This window comes from Neopelma chrysocephalum, unplaced genomic scaffold, assembly GCF_003984885.1.
Source record: "Neopelma chrysocephalum unplaced genomic scaffold, ASM398488v2 Primary Assembly neopelma1_98, whole genome shotgun sequence".
NCBI lineage: Eukaryota > Metazoa > Chordata > Aves > Passeriformes > Pipridae > Neopelma > Neopelma chrysocephalum.
The window spans coordinates 1014166-1034847 of record NW_020897761.1 but is presented as its reverse complement, the minus strand read 5'-3'; the positions used below and the strand labels follow the sequence as shown (position 1 = coordinate 1034847).

The following is a 20682-nucleotide window of genomic DNA, read 5'->3' as shown; positions in this document are numbered from 1 at the left end:
CAGTACAAGTCTCCCTGCCTGGAATGCTGGGGCTGAGGCCTGAGCTGGCAGGGTACTCTGTACCTTTCAGGCCCCCTGTTTGCCAGGGTTTTGGCTTGGTGACTTCTGGGAAATGCCATGTTACATCTCCCTCTCTCCTGTGAAAGAAGAGCTGGCTTTGAAGCTGGTGTGGCCCCTTTGCCGTGTGTGGGTGTTATTGTTGTTGTGCTGCTTTACCATGAGTGGGTGTTGTTTTTGTTATTATTAGAATCATTAATATTATCATTATTACTACTACTGCTAGCCTGGACACTGGCATGGCAGAAGCTCTGAAAGGCACAGGGGTCTTGCAAGACCCAGACTTGGTGACTCAGAGGCTGAACTTCTGGAGCTGGAGAGCCCCCAGCCCAAAAATCCCAAGAGCATCACTGCTGTCACTGTGCACTCGGTGGGGACATGGTCAGATCAGCACATGGAACTGGTGTGGGTGGTTAGTTGTATTTCCACAAGCCCTTGTGCATGGGCTGGGGGTGTGTTTAAACATCCTTCCAGGAATGTGGCTTCACACAGTGCTGCTTGCACCATTCCTGTCAAACACCAGACCCATTTGTGCCCACCTCGTTGAGCTTGAATGTGTCAGAGGGGTAGACAATCCCCACACCCACTTTGCAGCTGGTCTAGTTCTGTGTCTGAACTGGGGGAAGCTGGGCAGCTGCTCCTTCTCCTCTGGTGTCTTTCAGATCCAGGGCTTGTGTACAGGGAGTGGATTCCCAAGGGAAAGTGAGCTGCCTCCCAGTTGGCAGAGTCTTGGACCAGACGCAGTTGCTGCCCCCACATCAGGGAGGGCCTGGGTTTGGGCTGGGAGCACCAAGAAGTGCTGCACAGAGGCTCATGGCAGTGGCACCTTGGCTCTGCCACATGGGCTCTCAATCAACCCCCCCGGGGGTCTCCCCATGCCACCATTTCCCCACACAGAGGGTGGGAGCACGTGGGGAGGTGGCTGCAGCAGGCTGGGATCATGGCAGGGGAAAGGGTGAGGGGAGCAGCTGGAAAAGGGTCTGGACTGGGGAGCCCAAGGGTGGTAGGCTGTCATCCCACTCTGATGCTGTCTGTCCCCCTCAAATTCCCCCTAAATAATTCAAGGGCTTTCAAGCTTGGCCAGTGTTCATGGACACTGTTGTGAGTGGTTCTCCTGCCTTGGTGGCACCTCCCTGCCCCAGCAGCCAAACCCGGCATCTCACTGTTGGGCACATGGGTCAAGGCTTTTCCCCCAGCTAGACATGTGCTGGGCTGTTTGGAGAATGGGATCTTTGGTACTTGTTAAAAATAAAGTGCCGGGGGTGTGTGTGTTGAACTGGGCATCCCAAAACCAGCTCTTACTCCTGACCCCTGATGACTCCCGATGAGGTGCTCTGGTAACATTAATTAATGATGAGCTCTAACTTTATAGTTATCTTAACACTAGAGGGTGAGGCATTGCTTGCTGCCTGCTTTCCATGTGCCTGATTTAGACCTCATCCTCCCTGTCGTGGCCATCCTGGTGCCCAGGGGTGGGTGTGTTGAGTGTGTTGGTACTCAGCTCTCCTAAACACTGGGACCCTGAATCTACTCGTGTATTCTTCCAAAAGCAGAGGGACAGTTTGTGGGACTATTACCTCTGGTTTAGGAGGGGAGGAGACACTTGGGCAAAGCTTTCTGCTGCTTTGTAGCTCTCTTTGCTAATGAAGAGAGTTTTAATTGCACTGGCTGCCTTCCTGTGCACGTGCTGCCTCACTCAGGAGCAACTTGGTGCTCCCACCCATAAACCTGTTTTATGTACCTGTCCTCAGAGGGACTCTGACAGCATTTCCCTGTTTTGCTGTGGGCTTGATGAATTTTCAGGAAGCACCAATTTTCAGGTGGGAGCCAGGATAGGGCCACTTGCTGGTGCACACCGGGCTACCTGCATTTAAAATCTCCTGGTTTCATCCTGCTTTAAACCAAGGAAACCTTAATTTGGAATGGTTGCCTTTCATCTCATTTTGTGTTTGTTGCATTAGCTGTATTTTTTCCTGAAGGGAGGAAGCATTTCGCTGGTCGGTGCCCATTAAGAAATGCTAATTTGCAGCTCAATATTCCCTGTCCGCTCACCTTCACACCCCCTTCTTCCTCACTGCTTGGCTCGGCAGCATCCAGCCACATTTGATATGTCATTAACTGGATTCACACTCCTGCAGGCTGCTAATTTTTTTGGGCCCCATCCTTCTCAGCTTATAAAGCAGCGAGAGGGGTATTTATGAGCACCCTGGCTTCCCTCGGGCTCGGTGGAGATTTGCGATGCAATTAAAAACCGCGCCAAAGACGGTGCCTTTGACTCCTTCGCCTTCTCTGTAGTGCAATGAATGTTTGAAAAGTGAAGTCTTGAAATACCTTTTCGAGTGTAAAATTGACTTGAGGAATGAGAAAGCGCAGCTGATGTGTTGAACTCGTGCTTTCTGGATATTTCAAGATCTTGAAATACTGGGTGTTTTTTGCATCCTGTTTTTTTTTTTTCTTCCCTGAGTGTGGAAGAGCTGAAGGAGATTTTTCTGCCTCTCCAGTTTCCAGCCCAGCTGCTGTGCCCTGAAATAGGGCAGTGCAGCCCCTCACCCCCAACTTCCCGCTCCCCATCACCCTCCCAGGAGGCAGCAGAAGATGGGAGACAGTTCTTAACTTCAATGACTTTAATAGATTATCATAAACTCCAGCATTAATACAAGCTGTCATGATTTCAAATTATCTTACTTTTAAATTAAATAGATCCCTTTTTAAATACAAAATCAATTCTAATTTTTTAGAGGGGTGAGATTTTTCAAAGGCACCGATGAGCTGGGCATATTTAACTGCCCTCGAATATCTCCCCGAAATATCTAATCAATTTTTTTTTTTTTGTTAAATCCTAGCTAAGCTTTTTGGCTGTGACTTCCCTGGGTTAATAGCAGGGTAGCACAGGGGGTTGTGAGGCTGTGAGACGGATCACAGTGGGGATGTTGGCTGCTGCTAATCGGGACGACGGGCCACCACAGAGCCTGCCCGCCCCGGCTCTCCTTCCAGGCTGCACGGGGACGCGGCCAGATGTGACACCCGTCGGCTCTCATCCTCGTCCCACGCATCTCCCCGCTGCTGCAGACTGCAGGACATGGTGTCCTCCCCGCTCTGTCCTCGACCCCCAGCTCCTAAAAGGCCCTGGAGGAGGGAAGCAGGAGCCGAGGGGCTGCAGGGTTGCATTATCCCATTCTTTTTTCTTTTCCAATTCCACGTCAAGTGAGAAGAGCATCCCAATGAGTTTTGTTCCTCTCACCTGGATCTGGATGCGGGTTGTGATCCCAAAGCTGTTGCCATGCAGGATGGCCCTTCATTCCCAGCTCTCTGCGTTAGGAAAATGGTTTTTGGGGTGTTGCAGTGCCAGTCCCCAGCTTGACTTAATTCCTAGGGGAGACAGTGGCACCCTGGCATCACCACCAGAACCCTCCTTCCCCATCACAGGGACCAGGACATGACAGAGGGCTACAGCAGGGCTGATCCCACCACGGGACCCACAGCATCGCTCCAGTGCGAACCCTGCACCTGGAAATAGGTGTAATGGTGAAATAATGAAGCCAATATTAAGAAATTCTTAAGTACCTAGAGAATAACCAAGTTAAATTATACCAGGGGAGCTCAATTGCCTTGCTTAGATTGATTGAATTACTAAATGAGCCTGACTAATGGAATGGAGTGGATATATCGGACTTTTACTCAAGATCCTGAAATAATTTCTCTAATAAGATTGTGAGCCATTAATTGAACTTGGCTTTGATCCTGGACACTGTCGCATGCTCTGAAACCCGCCGGTGTGATCTATGTGCCTGGCCAGGGGGGAGGCTGCTGTCATCTTCCTGCCGGGTGGCTTGGAGGGCAGCCAGGGAATTTGCCTTGGGGGGTCCCAACCCACCCCACCAGGAGCTGCAGTGGGGAAGGGACTCCAAAAATGCCCTGTCCTAGTAGCCCTCCTGCCCCTTGGCAAAACCTGCCTTGGCAGTGGGATGCACTGAATTCCCTCCTGCTTGGGGTTTATATCTACTGAAAATCCACGAATGTTATGTTCTTCCTACATCCTCCTGGAGTGGTTGCTGCTGGTGGTGGGGCCCGATTGTAGCATCCAGAGTGCTGCTAGGTGTCCAGTCTGCTGTGGGAGATGTTTATCACCAGGGCTTGGGGGCTTGCAGAGCAAAGCAGAGAGGGATCTGTTGAGGGGATGCATCCTGCCCTGGACCTGTCCTGGAGCACCTGGTGGGACAGGACAGGCTCGTCTAATAGCAATATCTAATAGCTTACTAATAATTGGGTGCAAATTGCTGGTGGGACCCCATTCCAGCCCTTCCTCTTGGCCATGCAATGTAAACCTGACCTCTCCACATCCCTCTTCCAGCTGAAGGATGGGGCCAGAGGGGTGAGCCACTGGAGCACCGAGGGCACCCCCATGCTTGATCACACGCCCTCCTCCAGGCAGTGCAGCCCAGCACCAACCTCAGCTACAAGCAGGGGCAGCCCTTAAAACCCCATAATGGGGTGGAAAACGCTGCAGGAAAGCTGGCAGCACCCCAGGGAGGAGCAGGGAGTCCCCCATGGTGAACCAGGAGGTGATGGAGTCTCAGGAGGGAAGCACAGGGTGCCCGTCCCCATCCCTATGGACACCTTGTCCCCATGCTGTGCCCCATCGCTCTCTTGCTGGGCACAGAGGTTTCAGTGGCACTGTGGATGCACAGGGCCTCTTGTATATTTTTTTCCTTAGCCAAGGGGAAAAAAAAGTAAGAAATAAGGATTTCGTCTCTGGGAACCCGTTGCCACAGCAACCGCGCATCCAGCTGGCTCCAGCGGCAGCGGGGCTGGGAGGGGATCTCGCTGACCCAGAAAGCAGTGGGGGGAGTGGGATGTGGGGCTGCTTGGCCTTTCGTGGGGGTGTCAGGGTCTGGCAGGGCAGGCAGGGAGCTCAGCCAAGGGGGCTGTGGGGGGCCTGGTCTTAAGTTTCAGCTCCCTTTAATCACTCCCAGCCTGAGTTTCTCAGCCCACCTCCAGGCAGGGATGCTCAGGCTTGGTCCTGTTCCTGCCCTGAGACCCATCCCAGTTTTTGGGGCTGGGCTGCCCCTCTGGGTGCTCCTCAAAGACCCCCGAAGCTTTGTGGCAGGTTTTACCCCCCTGGAATTGGCCATGGTTCCAGTGCTGGAGGGGACCCTTGGGCAGCCACACTCTTCTCTGATGCCACCGTCTCACCCCTGCTCTTCTCTCCACATGCTGGTAGCATTTGCTCCTGGGCTGCATCCCTTTTCCTACTATTTATTTCATTTTATTTCATTTTATTTTATTCTATTTTATTTTATTTTATATTATTTTATATTTTATTTTATTTATATTATTTTATTTTACTCTATTCTGGCTTATTGTGGTTTATTTTATATTCTGTTCCATGTTATTTTTTTTCATGGTTGCTTAGCCAGCTAAACAGAGGCTCTGAAATCATCTCTCTTGGATCCTTGCTGCAGAGCAGTCCTTCAAATGAAGGAATTTTTGCCTGGTGGGATTAAGGCAGCGCCTGGATGATGACGGCTCTGTCCTTAAAGACTGGTTGTCCTTTTCCTTCCAAATTGCTGGGCTCTGGCTTCTCTGCAGCAGTGGCTGGTGGCTCACCCCAAGCAGCAGCTGGGGGATTTGTGTAGATCAGGGAAGATTTTTGATTGCCAGGTTCTGGCTGTCCCACTACGGCTTAACGCTGAGGAATCACCCAGAGGAGAGCGTGCCCTGCTCCCGTGGGCTGTGTTGGTATTTCTGATCCCATTTTCCTGCCCTGCAGCTGGGGGGTGCTTGGGATGGAGGCTCAGCCGGAGCTGGGCTCTTTGGAGCCTGCTTTAGGGTGTGGTTAGGCTGACCCCACGCTTTGCTTTGTTGTGGGGTCTTGTTTGCTGCTGAGACAGGAGTCTAAGTCTGTCCCCTCCATGTCTGCAGAGCCTGAGATCCACTGGGGAATGGGCATTTTTTCACCATTCTGAATCAAAGGGGAGTAAAGGATCCTTGGTGGTGGCACATGTGTCACAGAAGTTTGGGGTCTGCAGCCCTGGTGGAAGAGGTGACACAGTCCCTTTTCTGGCCGACTCTGAGGCATTTCAGTAATTAGGGTGACTAATGAACGCAGCAGAGCAGCAACTATGGGGGATGCAGAGGGCTGGCTTTGCTCCCACAGGGAGCTGATCCAGCTGAAAACTAACCTGGTGGAGGAAAGAAATTGGAGAATCATAGAACTGTAGAATGGTTTGGGTTGGAAGGGACCCTAAAGATCATCTTGTTCCACTCCCTGCCTTGGGCAGGGATACCTTCCACTAGATCAGGTTGCTCCAAGCCTCATCCTGGTCTTGGACACTTCCAGGGATGGGGCAGCCACAGCTTCTCTGGGCAACCTGTGCCAGGGCCTCCCCACCCTCACAGGGGAGAAGTTCTTTCCAAGGGTTGGAAGAAGGGTAGGAGAAGGTGGCAGTAGATGTCAGGGAGACTGTGTCTGTGATCTTGCTTGGCCATATCACTTCTGCTTGGCCTGACAAGGGCTGCATTGCCTTGGGAGTGCTTCCCAAATCAGGTCAGTGGTCCAAGCAAAACCACAGCCCGGCTGCCTGAGCCCTTTGGGGTGGAGATCTGCCTGCTGGGCAGGGTAAACCAGGTACAGGCAGGACCCTTGACCTTGGTTTCTGGGAGCAGCACATCCTTTTCCTGTCTCCTGAACCCTTGCCCTCCTCCCTTGCCAGAAAAACCCAGCTGCGATGTCACCGTCACAACACAGCGGCTTCCTGGGAAGGCAGATATTAGCAACCCCGAAATATCCCCGGGACAGGCTCTTGTGTGATGGGAGACAGTTACCATGGAAACCTCCTTCAAATAAAAAAAAAAAAAAAGGAAAAAAGAAAAACCCACGAAATTTAAAGCAGCCCTTGTAGCTCAGAGGAACTATAGACCTTATTACGGGTTTTGGCAACCCCCCTTTTTCTTTTATTTGTTCCAGCTAAAAGCTCTGGGAGACAAGGCAATTAATTTGGCATCCCAAGGGGAGTGAGAGAGGGAGGGCACGGTGCTGGGAACCAGTTCCCTGGTGCATCCCAGTGTTGCTGCCCCACAGCCATCAAATGCCCTCTTGTAACAGGGTTGCTCCAACACAGAGGAAGAAGCAGGGTGGTTTTTTAGAAGAGGTGTCTTAAGGCTTAAAAAAACCCTTTCTAGCTCTGTAAGTGGAGGGTCTGGGGAGGGATTGGTGTGAGTGAAGGGTTCAGGGAACCACAGGAGGGGTGAGGATGTTGGAAAACACCACAGATTACAGGTCCAGCATGGGGACGGGTGGCTCGGCGTGGGTCGGGGGGGGTGTCCTTACATGGGTGGCTGTAGAAGGTAGTGCCCTTTCTCCTGCAAGAAAGAGCAGGGGAGCTCCTGCATGGATCAGTCAAGCTGGCCAGCTTTGGTGGGGAAGGGGAGATGCTTGGGAGAGGAGACATCCCACTGCTAAATTTTCTTGCCAGAGTCTGCTTCGCAGCAGTGGCTGCAGGGTCTTTAAACTGCTGCGGTGCTCTCAGCCCGTTTGCTGCCCTAATGATGTCCCCAGTGTCCACAGCCTCTGGGAAATCTCCTGGAAACATCAGGTTTGGACTGGAGAGCCTTTTATGCCTCCCACTGCCCTGGGCTGGCCCCGAGCTCCCCTGAGCGCTGCTTTCCCAGGGGTGGTTGTGCTGGTGCTGAGCTGTTTTCCCAACCTTTCCTGTATTGCTCAGCCAGAAATAGCTGGGCTCTTCCTTTTGCCACTTTGGGAGAGCTCTGGAGAGGAGCAGGGGTGGGACTCAGAGCCATCACTGGAGCTGCTGGCTTTCCTGCTGGCCAAGGGCAGAAGCCAGGGAGTTGGTCTCTGCAGACAGGACACGTATGGCCTGGGGATTTGGGGTGAATTATGAATGTCTCTGCTGGTGCGTGACCAAGGAGCTGCAGGGGTCTCGTCCCAGCTCATGCCAAGGCGCAGCTTTAGTGGACTGGGATGTGTGTCCAAGCACCTGCAAGCAAGACAGTGCCTGAAACATCCTTCCAGGGAAAAATGAAAGCAATTTTATTACTCCTTGAGCAGGATCTGCTCTCCTCCTGGGTGTGCTGTGCTCCTGGTGGGCAGGAGAAGTAGCTCAGCCCCTGTGGTGGATGGTGGGAATGCCCGTGAGCCAGAGAGGGGAGTCAGCCGTGGAGCCAGGCTGGCTTCCACAGCTTTTATTATCGTGTTTCCACCTTTTCTTGCTTGTAGAGCGAGGCACATCTCTGGTTAACAGTTGGAGGACTCAGCCCCAGCATCCTCCCACAGTCCATTCATGCCTGTCAGCACAAACTGGGATGAAGGGATGTCCTGTGGGCACTGGGGCTGAGGGCTGAGTGAGGGATGTGGAGATTCCTGGGATGGACCTGGTGCAGTTCTCGCCATGGGATGGGGGTGGTGCGGGCAGCCTGGGTTGGATCCAACCTCCTTGTAATTAAAGTGCTGGGAATAGGGGATTTCACATGCTGGTGGATGAAAGGCAGCATGGATGTGAAAAACCAGCATGCCAGGAGCAGGGAAATACTGGGGTGATGAAGGGAGGGCAGGAAAAGACAGACCATGAGGAGGGAGGAGAGGCACAATGCCAGGAGGTAGTAAATAATGCAGGAACCACTCAACAGCCAAGGGGCATTAGGAGCAATGATGGCAGAGCCACTTGCTCTGGGTGTGAGCCACAGCATCCTTGGTGCCTTCTTTAGGCTGTTGGACACAGAGCACAGTAAAGTGCCTTTTGGAGCTAATCACAGCAGGAATTAATGGCTGTTTTCACACCAGGTGGCAGCATCCATGTCCTGGGAATAGCACTGCAAGGGCTGTGTGTTCAGTGGGTTTCTGGCCAAGGGAGGGAGGAGGTGGCGGGAGGAAATGAGCCCTGGACTCAGCAACAGCCAGAGCTCGCAGGGTTAAGGCAAAGATTTGGCCAAAAATGCAGCAGTTTGCAGTTACTGGTGCTCAGAGTCCAGCAGGGCTCTTCGCTCTTGAGATACTGAAAATGCAGCTCACTCCTCACCTTGATTTGATTTTGTTTGCTTTCAGAGATGCTGCTTATTTGCTAAAATTCTCTGGTGCAGGAGAAGCAAGAGGCAGCAGCCTCTTGCTCAGAAATGTTCCCTGGTCATGGTCATGGGGGTGCTGTCCTGGCCAGGGTGACTCTTGGCACTTGACAGGGTTGGAGCATCCTGACTCCATCCCCTTTTAGCACTGGACTAAGAAAATCAGTAGGTTTTCCTCCTTTTCCTCTTCCCATGCAAACATAACGGAATTTTCTTCCTGTGGTTATGACATTGGGATTTCCTCTTCCCTGCCAAGGGTGCAAGCCCTACCTGAAAAGACAGGCAGGTAAATACAGGCAGGGTCTGTGCCGCTGTGTGATGGCACTAAAGCTGGTGGGTGCTGAAACCCAAGAGCAGTGTTACATAATTCGGACTGCAATGCAGAAACTCTTCCTTAATTTTTAATTATCCAATTGCCGCACGTACGTAGCCCTCGACTTGGGATGTGGAGTTGGCCCTTGGGCACGTGCGAGGGGGCTTGGCTGGCAAAGATGACAGGAAACCCTTCCCTCGTGTTCCTGTCCCTCATGGCACGGCGGGAAGAAGAGTATCCCCATGGCACCGAGCGGGGCTGCTCTCTGGGGGCTGGAGAGGATGCTCTGCACCCGCCACAGGGACCAAGGGATGTCCCACTGAGCAGTGGGAGAGGGAGTGCAGATCTGCAAACGTCTTTGAGGTTCCTCTGGGCTGCAGTGATAGAGAAATGGGTGACACCCTGGTCAGTTTGCATCCAGATTTCCCGTAGCTGCTGGTCAAAGAGCCCCGAGTGCCTCCCAGGGTGGGTTTGTTGGGATGCGGGAGGAACAGTGAAGGAGCTGTTGCAGACCTCGGCTGTGAAGCACCGTTTCTTCCCCTCCCTGTTTCTCTCCCTCTTTCAAATTCCCCCTCTGCACTTTCTGTCCTTCCTACAAAGGCAGCTGCCTCAGAGCAGCTTAGGCTTCAAAGTTCCCAAAATAACAAAGGTTAAAATAAATTAAAAAAAAAAGGGTCGCTACAAGATCAAGTCAGTGCCCCACTTGCACCTGGGCTCAGAGCTTCAAAGCAGCTGCAAAGAGCCCCCCACAGTGTCCATGGTCGGGCATCTCAATGCCTGTGGTCCCATCTTCATCCTCCTGCAGTCACAGGAGATTTTGTAGTAGCCAGGAAGAGGCTGCAGGTAATTGAAGGAGGTGGGGGGTCCAACTGCTTTTGTTTCCTGTGGGGGCAATTGGAGAAGGTCTCTCGTGGAGGAGAAGGTTGTGGTGGTGGTTGCAGCCCCAGGGCTGTGTCCTGTGCCCACGAGCCCTGTCCCCTGTCCCCTGGCCGGGTGCGTGGGCAAACAGCTCCTCTGGGCTCAACGTGGTGCTTTGTGCCTCTGCTGGCTCTGCTGATTTATATAGATCATCAATATGACAATTATATACACCTGCAGGTTTAATTACTTCCATTTTTGTCAGGCAGCGAGAGATTTATACCTCTATTCAGTTCCTGTAAATCTGAAACAAGCTTGACTAGACCCAAAAGTCCTCCCATTGATCACCGTGCACTGGCTGGTCTCTGGCCCTCTTGACAATCTCTTCTTTCAAGAGTGATAAATTCAAGATGCACAGTTAACTTTTTCCCCTTCTACATCTTTCTTCCTCCTTCTTTCTTCTTTTTGGTATTTTTTATTTTTTTTTTTCATTCTCACTTTTCTATCTTTCAAAGCCTTTCCACAAACTTGAAAATGGAGCTTGAAATCAGGTAAGAGCTTCTAAGGCACCAAAGAGTTTGTGATGGCAACATCCCTTGCCTGCCTTGTCCATCCCAGTAGGGATGAGGTGAGGGTTCTTCCTGCCCCAAAAGCAGCATCAGTCCCACCAGGGGAGGTGGGAGGAAGGGGAGGATCACCTCCTGGAAAAGCTCTTGGCCCTGCTGTGGATAAGTGAGCAGACAGGGTTATTTTGGCCCAGTTTACATCCCTGGGAAGGCCACCCTATCCCTCCTGTGTCCCAGAAGACCGACAGGTGCTGGCTCTCCCCCCAGGAGATGAGGAACGAGCAGCTGTTCCCGTTTCCTGTGCTGAGCACAAGAATGCCAAAATAATGTCTGATTTGCCTGACCTCTTGGCCTCGGCGCAACGAGCACTTAAACAAATTAGTGTGCAGGAGCGAGCTGAAGTTTCCCCTTGAAGTGAAGTCCATGTCACGGCTGTAATGCCTCCCCCCACCTCCCCTGCCAGTCCCACCACCACAGCCTGACCTCTCCTGTACGATATGCTCCAGTGTCCTGCTAAGTGCCTGGCAGATGGGCTGGAGTGGCCGGCCATTACCTTCCCTGCCAGCCCACGATGGATATAAATAGGCCTCTGCCCCCCCTGTGAAAATTGCTGGCTGGCTTGGAAAGCTGAAGGGAATCTTGGCAAGCGCCTTGGGTCTGTAGGGCCTGGCTGCACGGAGGGCTGGAGTTTGGACGGGGGGAGTTGTTGGCTGGGTGTTGAGAAGCTCTCTCAGTGTGAGGCAGCTGCCCTGGGGTCTCCTTCGCTCAGCGAGGCAGTGCCTTGGGGGAGCAGAGGGTCTCAGCCTGTCCTTGAAGGGACGTGTGGATGTGGGATGCATTCAAGAAGGGTGGCCTGGGTAGCACCTGGCTGGCTTTGCAGTCACCCTTCAACCCCAAGAGACTGGGCAGTGTGGGGACAGGGGGTTGTGGTCCCTTGGCATCTCCAGCCACAGCTGATAATTGGGGAAAAAAATGTTAAAACCACAGCATACCTGTATACAGTCCTTTCCCTGCTGCAGGGATTTCCCAGGCTGGGAGGTGCCTCTGGGCTCTCTGGCTCAATAGCTGTTGGTGTCTTTATCTTCCCTGAATTTGATTCCTTTCTCAGCACTTCCCTACTTAATGCTGGTTGAAAAGGAACCTATTGTTAGTTTTCACATGCCTAATTTCTGCAAAGTGAGACAGGATGAATAACCATTACCTTTCCCACTGCTCCACAGGCCTGCTGATTTTATAGGCTTTTATCATGTCCCTGCTCAGTTGTTTGCTTCCTTTACTGAGGAGTCCTAACACAGTTGGCTTCTCCTCTTCACAAAGCTGTTTGCGACATCTCATCTTCCTCATACCCCTCCTCCAAACCTTCCCAGCTTTGCCTCCTCCGTTTCGAGATGGTTGACCTGAATACCACTTGCAGGATTCGAGATTGGCTTCTTTCACCAAAGTTGAATTTCACCTGCCCACTTCCTTGCCCGCTTTCCACCAGCACTTCACAGCTTTAGCTTTGAGGAGACTAAATTTAGCCTTGGTGACCAACTTTGTCATTCGCCTCCTCTTCCAGAACATTTCTTGAGCAGCCGAGGTCCTGACAAAGATCTCCTCCGTGGGGCTTCTTGGTAACCTCCTTTCATCGAGAAAAATAACCTCTTACTCCTCCCCCACCTGGTGGGCTTCAAGAGGGCTTTCCCTCTTATCCCAGCCCCACTTTGGAGCTTTGGGAAAATTTGAGGGTGGATTTTGACAAGAACCCTTTGAAACGAGTCCATCACCCTTTACAGCGTTGGGTGACCCGTATTTACCCACCTACCAGTTCCTCTAACAAAGTGTCCAGGGCAGAAGCGGAATTTACTGCTCTTTAATTTCCATGATGCACGAGAGCTTGTTTAAGAGGTTGGGGTCTCCTCTGCCAGGTTTTGCTTCTCCAGTATCTCACCCTTTTGGAGTGATGGTGATTGTGCTGGTGGAGTTCAGCAGCTCGTAGGTGAACACCATCTGAACCGAGGGGTTTGTGCCTTCCATCCCATTGGTTTGCTGGGGGATCATTTAGCCAGGGCAGTAATTTTCCATAGCTGATTAGGAGCTTCTTAATCATTTGGGCTCTTTCCATGGAGACCTGAGCTCCCCTCTGGAAGAGGTGATGTGATAGCATTGCAGAGTGGGATATCAGCTACAAATGTGGTCCTTTCTGGAGTTTATATATCAACCTCACATCTATAGGCTGTTGTCACACATTATTTTACTTTTGCTCACTCTCATCATGTGGGGCTTTGGGGTTTTTGTTTTACATGAGTGTTGTTCCAGGAGGTGGATTTGTCTCTCTTCCTACATCTCCTCTGTAGTTCACAGTTATGGCAGATGGGACCAAACTAACAAGACAGGAGTGAAAATCAAACACCAGCGAATGTCCCAGTCTGCTCGTTGTTTTTCCCAGCTTTTGGTCAAAATCAACAAACGCGATGGAAAAATAACCTTGGAGGGGATGTTGGGCAGGTGTGGTTGGGCACGTCCTTGGGTCCATGGGGAAGAGCAGGGCAATGGGGCACACTGTGCTGTAAGATCAGCAGCTGCAGAGCAAACCCAGTCGACTCAGACCCATTAGTGATGAATCAGTGTCCTTCTCTCTGGAAGCGGTCGTGCAGCACAGCGTCGCTCCCAGGGTGACGGAGGGGTTTGTTAAAGAAAGGGATGAATTAGGGCCGTGGCATATTTGGGACAAAAATCCCAGTTCAGGCAGGGCTAAAGCATGGCTACAGCTTTGAAATGTAACTCCTTGATGACCTTCCCAAAGGCAAAGGCACCCCGTGTTCCGAGGAGACACCTGGTTATCTGTCAGCCTTGCTATGGCAGCTCACGGCTTCACGTGTGCCAGCCCCACGTGCAGACATCGTGGTGGGGTGATCTCTCTGACACAGCCAGAGAGTGGCTCCAGGGAGATCACCAGTGCCTTCTCCTTGAGCCTTTATGTTATCCCGTATCTATGAGTCTTTTGGAAATTTTGCCCCAGGGCCGAAGCAGGTTCCTAAAGTATAAAGTGAGGTTTATGTTTGCTGCTATGGAAAAGCTGGATTGTCTTGGAAAGGCAAAATGACCTACAGAATGAGCTGGTTTTCCTACCTGAGATGGGAGGCAGGGAAAAAAAAAAGCAAATAAAATATGGATAGTCAGTGATGAATGTGGGTTTTTTTAACAGGCCCATAAAAACATGAATATTACACCATGAGTGATGTGTCACTAAAACCTTGGAAGTATAAACGAGTTAAATATCAGGATAAGCATTTTGACATCTGAATTGATAGCAATCAAGGCCTGAGGTGACTCAAAGCCTCCTGAGTCTCTTCAGACACTGGAGACCCTTGCACAGGAGTGCAAGACTTGCTTTAGCTGAATTTGAGCCCTTTAAAGGATTTGTGAGGTTTAGACATGGAGCAAAAGCCTTAGCTAATGGGGAACTTAAATAAAAACACAGTCAGGTTCCAGATAGAAAATAAGCCAGGTTTAAATGTTAACAAGGAAATACAAGTCCAAGTCAAAATCCGTGCTCTGCTGTACGAAATGAGTCTGTGGAGACTGGCATTATGGCAGAGTTCATTTGACTTATTGGAGGCACCTATTAGTGCAAAACACTTCCAAATGGAGAGGAAAATTGTTTTGCTGGGTGGTTTTTTTCACTGAAATGCTGACGTGAGGTTTTAAGGAGAGCTGTTTTCTTTGTGTGCCACGATGCCAGGGCTCAGTGGGGAGGTGAGTACATGGAAACGGGTCCGTGCCAGCACTGGGCTCCTGGGCCATGCTTTTAATGTTGCACCAGCTCAGGTACAGAATTGGGCTGTGACAGAGCTGTTGCCTCCCAAAATTGGGGGATGCAGTGGTGTTGCCTCCAGAAGGACTGGGTTTGCTTCGGGTGGGACGGCTGTCCCTCAGGAAATGAGGTTGTTTGGGATAATCAATACTGAAGCAGGTACAAATCCATGCATCTCCAGCACCTTCAATCTGGTCGTTTGTCCTCTCCTCAAATCACTCCTCTAGAAGCTTCCCTTCCCTGTCCCTCCCCTCGCAGATGGTTTGGGAGGGGAGCAGCCACAGCTGTTATGTTGAAAGCATCAGCTGGGGCCTTTGGAGGCTGCTGCTCCTGTAGATATGAAGGACCTGGGCCACGTTTGATTCCAGGTGAACGCAGCACAGCCTAATTAGTGGTCTCCTACTGTTATTAACCTCTGACTCAGGCAGGCTATTTTTTAACAGAGGTGCAAGAAGTTAATACTCGTGCTAATGGCTTCCTATCCAAGGCCTTAATGAAAGCCACAGAGGGGCCAGGCTTTTCATCAATATCTTTCAAACTTTGAACTTGAAATTATCCTTTCCCTCTGGCCTTTTTTTTTAATTTTTGGCTTTCTGCCTGCTTTTCCGCCTCCTCTGGGACATCCTGGCCCCGTGGTACAACCTGGTCAGGAGAGTTGGCACCTGCCAGTCCCGTGGCAGAGCTGACTCCCTGTGGCATCCAGATAAATGGTCCCAGCTGGCTACAAGGGTCACCATGGCATCTTCCACCAGGTGATGAGATGTCTGCTTGGAGAGCAAGATAAAAGTGGAATGCGTTGGAGTGGGAGAAGAGATAACAGAGAAATGCTATGTTAGGGAGGAATCTTGGGCTGGTCTTGGTCTTGGTCTTGCTGGAACCAAACTCCATGAGAAGTTCAGAGGTGCAGGAAAGCATTTATATGTGTAATTTTGTCAAGTACAAATGGAGTAGGATTCGGGCAGCTGATGTGTTGCTAAGGCACTTGAGGAGAGGAGGAGAAGATCCAAGGGTGAAGCCCATTCATCCAGGTGCTGCCTCAAGAGCCCTTGCCCAGGGCAGGAGCAGCCTTGCCCTGCAGTGTGATGAAGAGGTCACAGCCTGCCAGTTTGGGGTGATGGTGGTTGATTTTTGGGGTGTTTTTTTCTGTCTCTAACTTGTGTGCAATGCGGCTGCAGGATCATGTTGTGATGTCTGGTGAGAAAAGATAATGTACTCAGGCTCTGGCCCTGGATTGTGCTCTTTTAAAACAAGAATCCATTTTTTATTGGAATACATTTTTCTTTTAAAAAATAAGCCTGTTTAAATAAAATTGAAATTATGACAACCTATTTTAAGGCTTAAATTTACTATAATCTATTAATCATTTAAATAACTTCCATCAAGGATTTCTCCTCAAATATTAATGAGCTGGAGGGTGCTGCTTTTACAATGATATGTCAGATCAGGGGAAAAACATCTCTAACTCTAGCTTTCTAAATGTCACAATGTCACATTCTTAGTATCTATTATTTTCACTCTTTACAATGGAGCAAATGCTGATATTTACATTTTTTCCAAATGTCAGTATGTTGAGTTCCTGTTGTGCATAAAAGCTCTTGCCTTAATTACTCCTAATTTCACATTAGCAGGCAGGTGCAGGGAGAGTGTTTTCTTCCATTTGAGCTGGTTCATTCCAAGTTGAGAAGCCATGGGGAGTTGGGAAAGCGGGCAAGCTTGTTTCCCCCTTCCAGTCCATGAATAAAGACCAGGTGGGAGAGGAGGAGATGTGCCGTTTCAAACCCTCCCAGCTCCCAGGGCCAGCTTTTCAAAGGGGATATGTGTCCCTAAACACACAGCTCAGCAGTTAGAGGGAGTTTCAGAAGTGCTTCTGGCTTCCTGGCGACTTTAAATCCTCTTGGTTTTGCTTCCCGGTGGCACCGCGGAGCGCTCGGCATCCCTCTGCTTGGGACACTCCAAGTGCACTGATTGCTGCCAGAAACTCGGCCCGTGCTGAGCACAAACAATCTGCCAATTCGCTCGCTGTGGGTAATGTTTCCTTTGATTAATCAAATCAGTTTGGGAGGATGAACCTGGTTCCTGATGCAGATTTTTGCCCCCCCCCGCCACCATCCCCAGCAGCCGGCTCACTTAAGGCAGCCTAATGAAATTAATTAACAGCAAATTTAAAACGTTGCTTTTCGGCACTGTAATTGAATTCCAGTTTTCATTTGAAGGCAGCATGAAACAAGCAAAATAAAGATGTTAATTTGCGAAGTGAGCCGGGCTCTTTCCCGTACCCTCAAATGGGATAGAGCAGGTGGGTCTGGCTGGACTATCCCCACAGGGCAGAGACAGGAGGGGGAGTTGTGCCTCACTGGGAAGCTCATCATGTTTTTTTTTTTGCTGTTCCAACAAAATCTGCTATTTTCAGGAAAATTAGCTAACGGGCAAATGGCAGGCTCGAGCTGATGGCTGGGATCAAGGTGGTGTGAGATGGTGATGGAGGTGATCTGGCTGGAGGTGGAGGTGATGATTAAAACGGTGCCCATCTCTCGTAGGCATGGGGTGGTGTGACCCTCTCTTTGGCTGGGACCCAGCCATAGGATGTTCTTGAAATTTTGGAGTCAGGCAGGTGAATTTGGTTTGATTTAGCATTTAGTGTACTGGAGCACATGTTGTGTCCCTGTCCTCAGCTGCACCTCCTGCTTGGGTATCCTCTGCTGCCATCACTCATCAGCACAGCTCTGTTGATCTGACCCATTGCCCCTAAACCTTGAAGTTAAAAGCACTTAGGGAAAGTCAGGGTACTTGGGCAGAAGCTGCAGGTACCTCTGCAGGTCTTTGGGCTGAGTCCCTGTGGGGAGCTGTAAAACATGATTGAAGACTGAGAACCTCTGAAATCACCTCAATCAAAGTCAGAGCTTCAGGTATGACTGCAGCTCCGTGCATGTTTCACTGTTCACAAAGGATGGGAGATATTTTATCTGCAATAATTTGTGACGTGGTCCCGGTGATCCCATCAGTGCTGCTGAGAAGTTGTCCTGTATCCTCTGCTCCCAGCACCTGGAGCTGTGTTTAACATGAGGTATGTGGGTGAAACCTGCCCAAATTAGAGCTGGAAGGATGCTGCTGGGTTCCCCGCCTCTGGCCCCGAGATGCTGTCAGTGAGTGCTCTCTCCCTGCACCACATCTGGATTTTTGGAGAGGCCCTCATCTGGATTATAACTAGAAATATGATTTCACTCTGCTTTAACCATTTAGGTTGTGGTTTGTGTAGGGGCAGCCATGGTGCGGGCAGGAGGTGACCAGAGGGAGCCTTCTGTATGTAACCCTTGGTCCCTCCACCCGTTTTTTTGGGAAGAGGGGAATGTCCCCATCAACCCTCTCCTCCGTCCTTCCCCCCTGACCAGCTTTGCTCTTGCAGAGATCTCAGGCAACACGGATGACATCCCCCTGGTGCGCTGGCGGCAGCAGTGGCTGGAGAATGGCACGTTGCTCTTCCACATCCACCACCAAGACGGGGCCCCCAACCTGCCCGGCTTCGACCCCACAGAGGAGCCCCAGACCGAGTCGGCAGAGGAGGAGCTGAGGATCCTCCACATCTCCGTCATGGTACGTGGTGGGAAGGCAGCCCCTCTTTAGCTGTCCAGAAGCCTGTAGAAAATGTAGTGGCTTTTGAAAAGCCATTTATATTCCCCATCTGGCTCCAGCTGCCCTAGGATGGGGAACTGAGCCCCCCTTTGGGGGTAGTAAGATGCCTTGGGCGCCTCTCCAAGTGATGCTTTAACACTGAACTTCTTTAAACCTCTCCCTTAGTTTGCATCACTTTGAAAATATGTTCATGGGGTGCCTTTATCCCCGGGGGGGGGTTTCTGTGATTTGAAGGTCTCAGCCACCCTGACCCAGGGTTAATTCACACTGACTTTGTCAGGAGCCCTTTGCCCGTGGATGGTGCCTGCTGTCCACGGCTCCAACACGCAGCGGGTGTCACGGTGCCACCGGCCACTGTCACCTCCACTTTTGTCAGCGTGGCAGCCCCGTGGCCGTGGTGTCACAGCGTGCAGCCAGAGCATCCCACGTGTCGAGGTTGGACAGCTCTCCTCCTCCCCCCCCCCAGATACACGGAGACAAGCTTTTGATGGCAGAGAAAGGAGAGGTCTGTGTGTTGGGGGTGGATCTGTGGTGTGTTGATTGTTTGGGGGTTTTTTTGTTGTGCTGGAAAAAATTTGAAGAATCCTACAATTTTTGTGCCACTGGAAGATAATTAGCTGGAGACAATGTGTTACTGAGGCTGCAAACAGGCTGTTTAATGGTGCCTACCCTAATGAGAGCTTCAATTGCTCTTCCAGATTGCAGCCCCAGGCCGGGTTTCTCCTCCATCATCTGTGCTTGATTAGTCTCGAGGAAAAAAAATAACTGCCAAAGCCACTGCCCAAAACATCTTACACCATTATGTCTATTTTATTGTCCATTCCCAGCTGCTCCTGAGGGGGTGCATCACCTCTGGAGAGGCTGGCCCCACTCTGCTGCTGTGGTCTTGGTCTTCCTGCATCCTGCTGGATTCCAAGATCAAGGCAGGAGTAACTGGAACAAGGCTCATTATCAAGATGATGAAAAGGATATCTGCAACTCATTGCTCCCCTACCAAAATGTGCAAATAGAGATTGAGTCCTCCCTCTGCCCGTTTTTCCCCATCACTCTCAGCTCCGCTCCGGCAGCATCCTTTCACTCTGAAAAATAGAGGTTGGATTTTGTACCAGGAGTCGGGATCACGTGGAGTGTTCAAGGCTGATTTCTTTCTTTTCTGTGTGGTTGCCAAGAGAAGAGGTGTGAGCAAGGGGCTGTATCCACCGTGACTGTGGTCCTCACATGGACTGTGCAAGGAGCACTCCCACAGCCATCCGGTGCAGGGCTCCTCACAGCCATCGTGTGGGTTGGGGGGAAGGCAGAACAGGATCTCTGTGCTCCCATGGAGGGGAACCAGGGGCCTGAGGTGGTGCCCTGGTCCCCTCCAATGTGCAGTGGGTGGAGGACACTTCAGCGCTGGCTTTCATCCTCCTCCCAGAGCCTCTTGAAATCTCCAGAGGCCACAGGCAGCTTTTCCTCAGGGACAGTTTGAGCTCTCAGACTATCAGGGCAAAAGACATTAAATTTCAGTGAAATAACAAGTCTTTTTTGAGAACCTACAGTCACAGTCTGAAGCAAATGGGTGTCCACCAAACTCAAGTCTCCCCTGTTTATCAGAGGTGTATGGCAGACCTCTCTGGTGTGTGGGGGATTTAATGTGCATAGAGAGAGTGAGGAAAAGCCAGGAATGCCCTGGTATTCCTCCCACCAACTTGTCACCCCATCTGCAGATGGGTCTTTTCCCAGGGTGATGGAGAGCTATGACACAGGAGGCCATCTCCAGTAGGGATGGGGATAGCCCCCACTTATTTATGGATCAGAAGGACTTATAGGGATTGAACATGATGTGGAATTAGTCTCTGACTTTACCACTAAAAGACTCTGTGTGAACACGGCCAGGCACTTTTTACAAGGGCATGTAGTGATGGATTTAAACTGAAAAAGAGCAGGTTTAGATTGGATATTATTGGAAATTATTTACAGTGAGGGTGGTGAGGCCCTGGCACAGGCTGCCCAGAGAAGCTGTGGCTGCCCCATCCCTGGAAGTGTCCAAGACCAGGTTGGATGGGGCTTGGACCAACCTGGGATAGTGGAAGGCGTCCCTGCCCATGGCAAGGGCATGGAACAAGGTGACCTTTAAGGTGCTTTCCAATCAAAACTATTCTAGGATTCTATGGTTCAGTGCCAGTTTTCAGCCCCAGCAAGAGATTTCCCCACTTCCTGGCTGCAGACTCCTACCCAGAGACAGAGTGTGCCAGCCAGCCCCACCTTTGCAGATCCTTAATCAATGGAGTTTGTTTGTTCTTTCTTTTTTTTTTTTTGTTTTAAAGAAAGTTTGGAAGGAGGCTCGGAGGGTACATCCCAGCTCCATTATCCTGGAAATGAAAGAGAGTTAAGCTGTAATGGCC

General features: G+C 50.9%; 1 protein-coding gene across 4 annotated transcripts in view; it reads left to right on the top strand.

Annotated features, from left to right (window-relative positions):
* The window catches only part of ASTN1 (astrotactin 1), a 58850-nt gene that overhangs the window by 2173 nt on the left and 35995 nt on the right, over positions 1-20682 (top strand). For all 4 annotated transcript variants that reach the window (XM_027694754.1, XM_027694753.1, XM_027694752.1 and 1 more), the window contains exon 2: positions 18072-18259. In XM_027694754.1, the coding sequence (XP_027550555.1) occupies positions 18072-18259 (188 nt within the window). The remainder of the gene's footprint in view (positions 1-18071; positions 18260-20682) is intronic.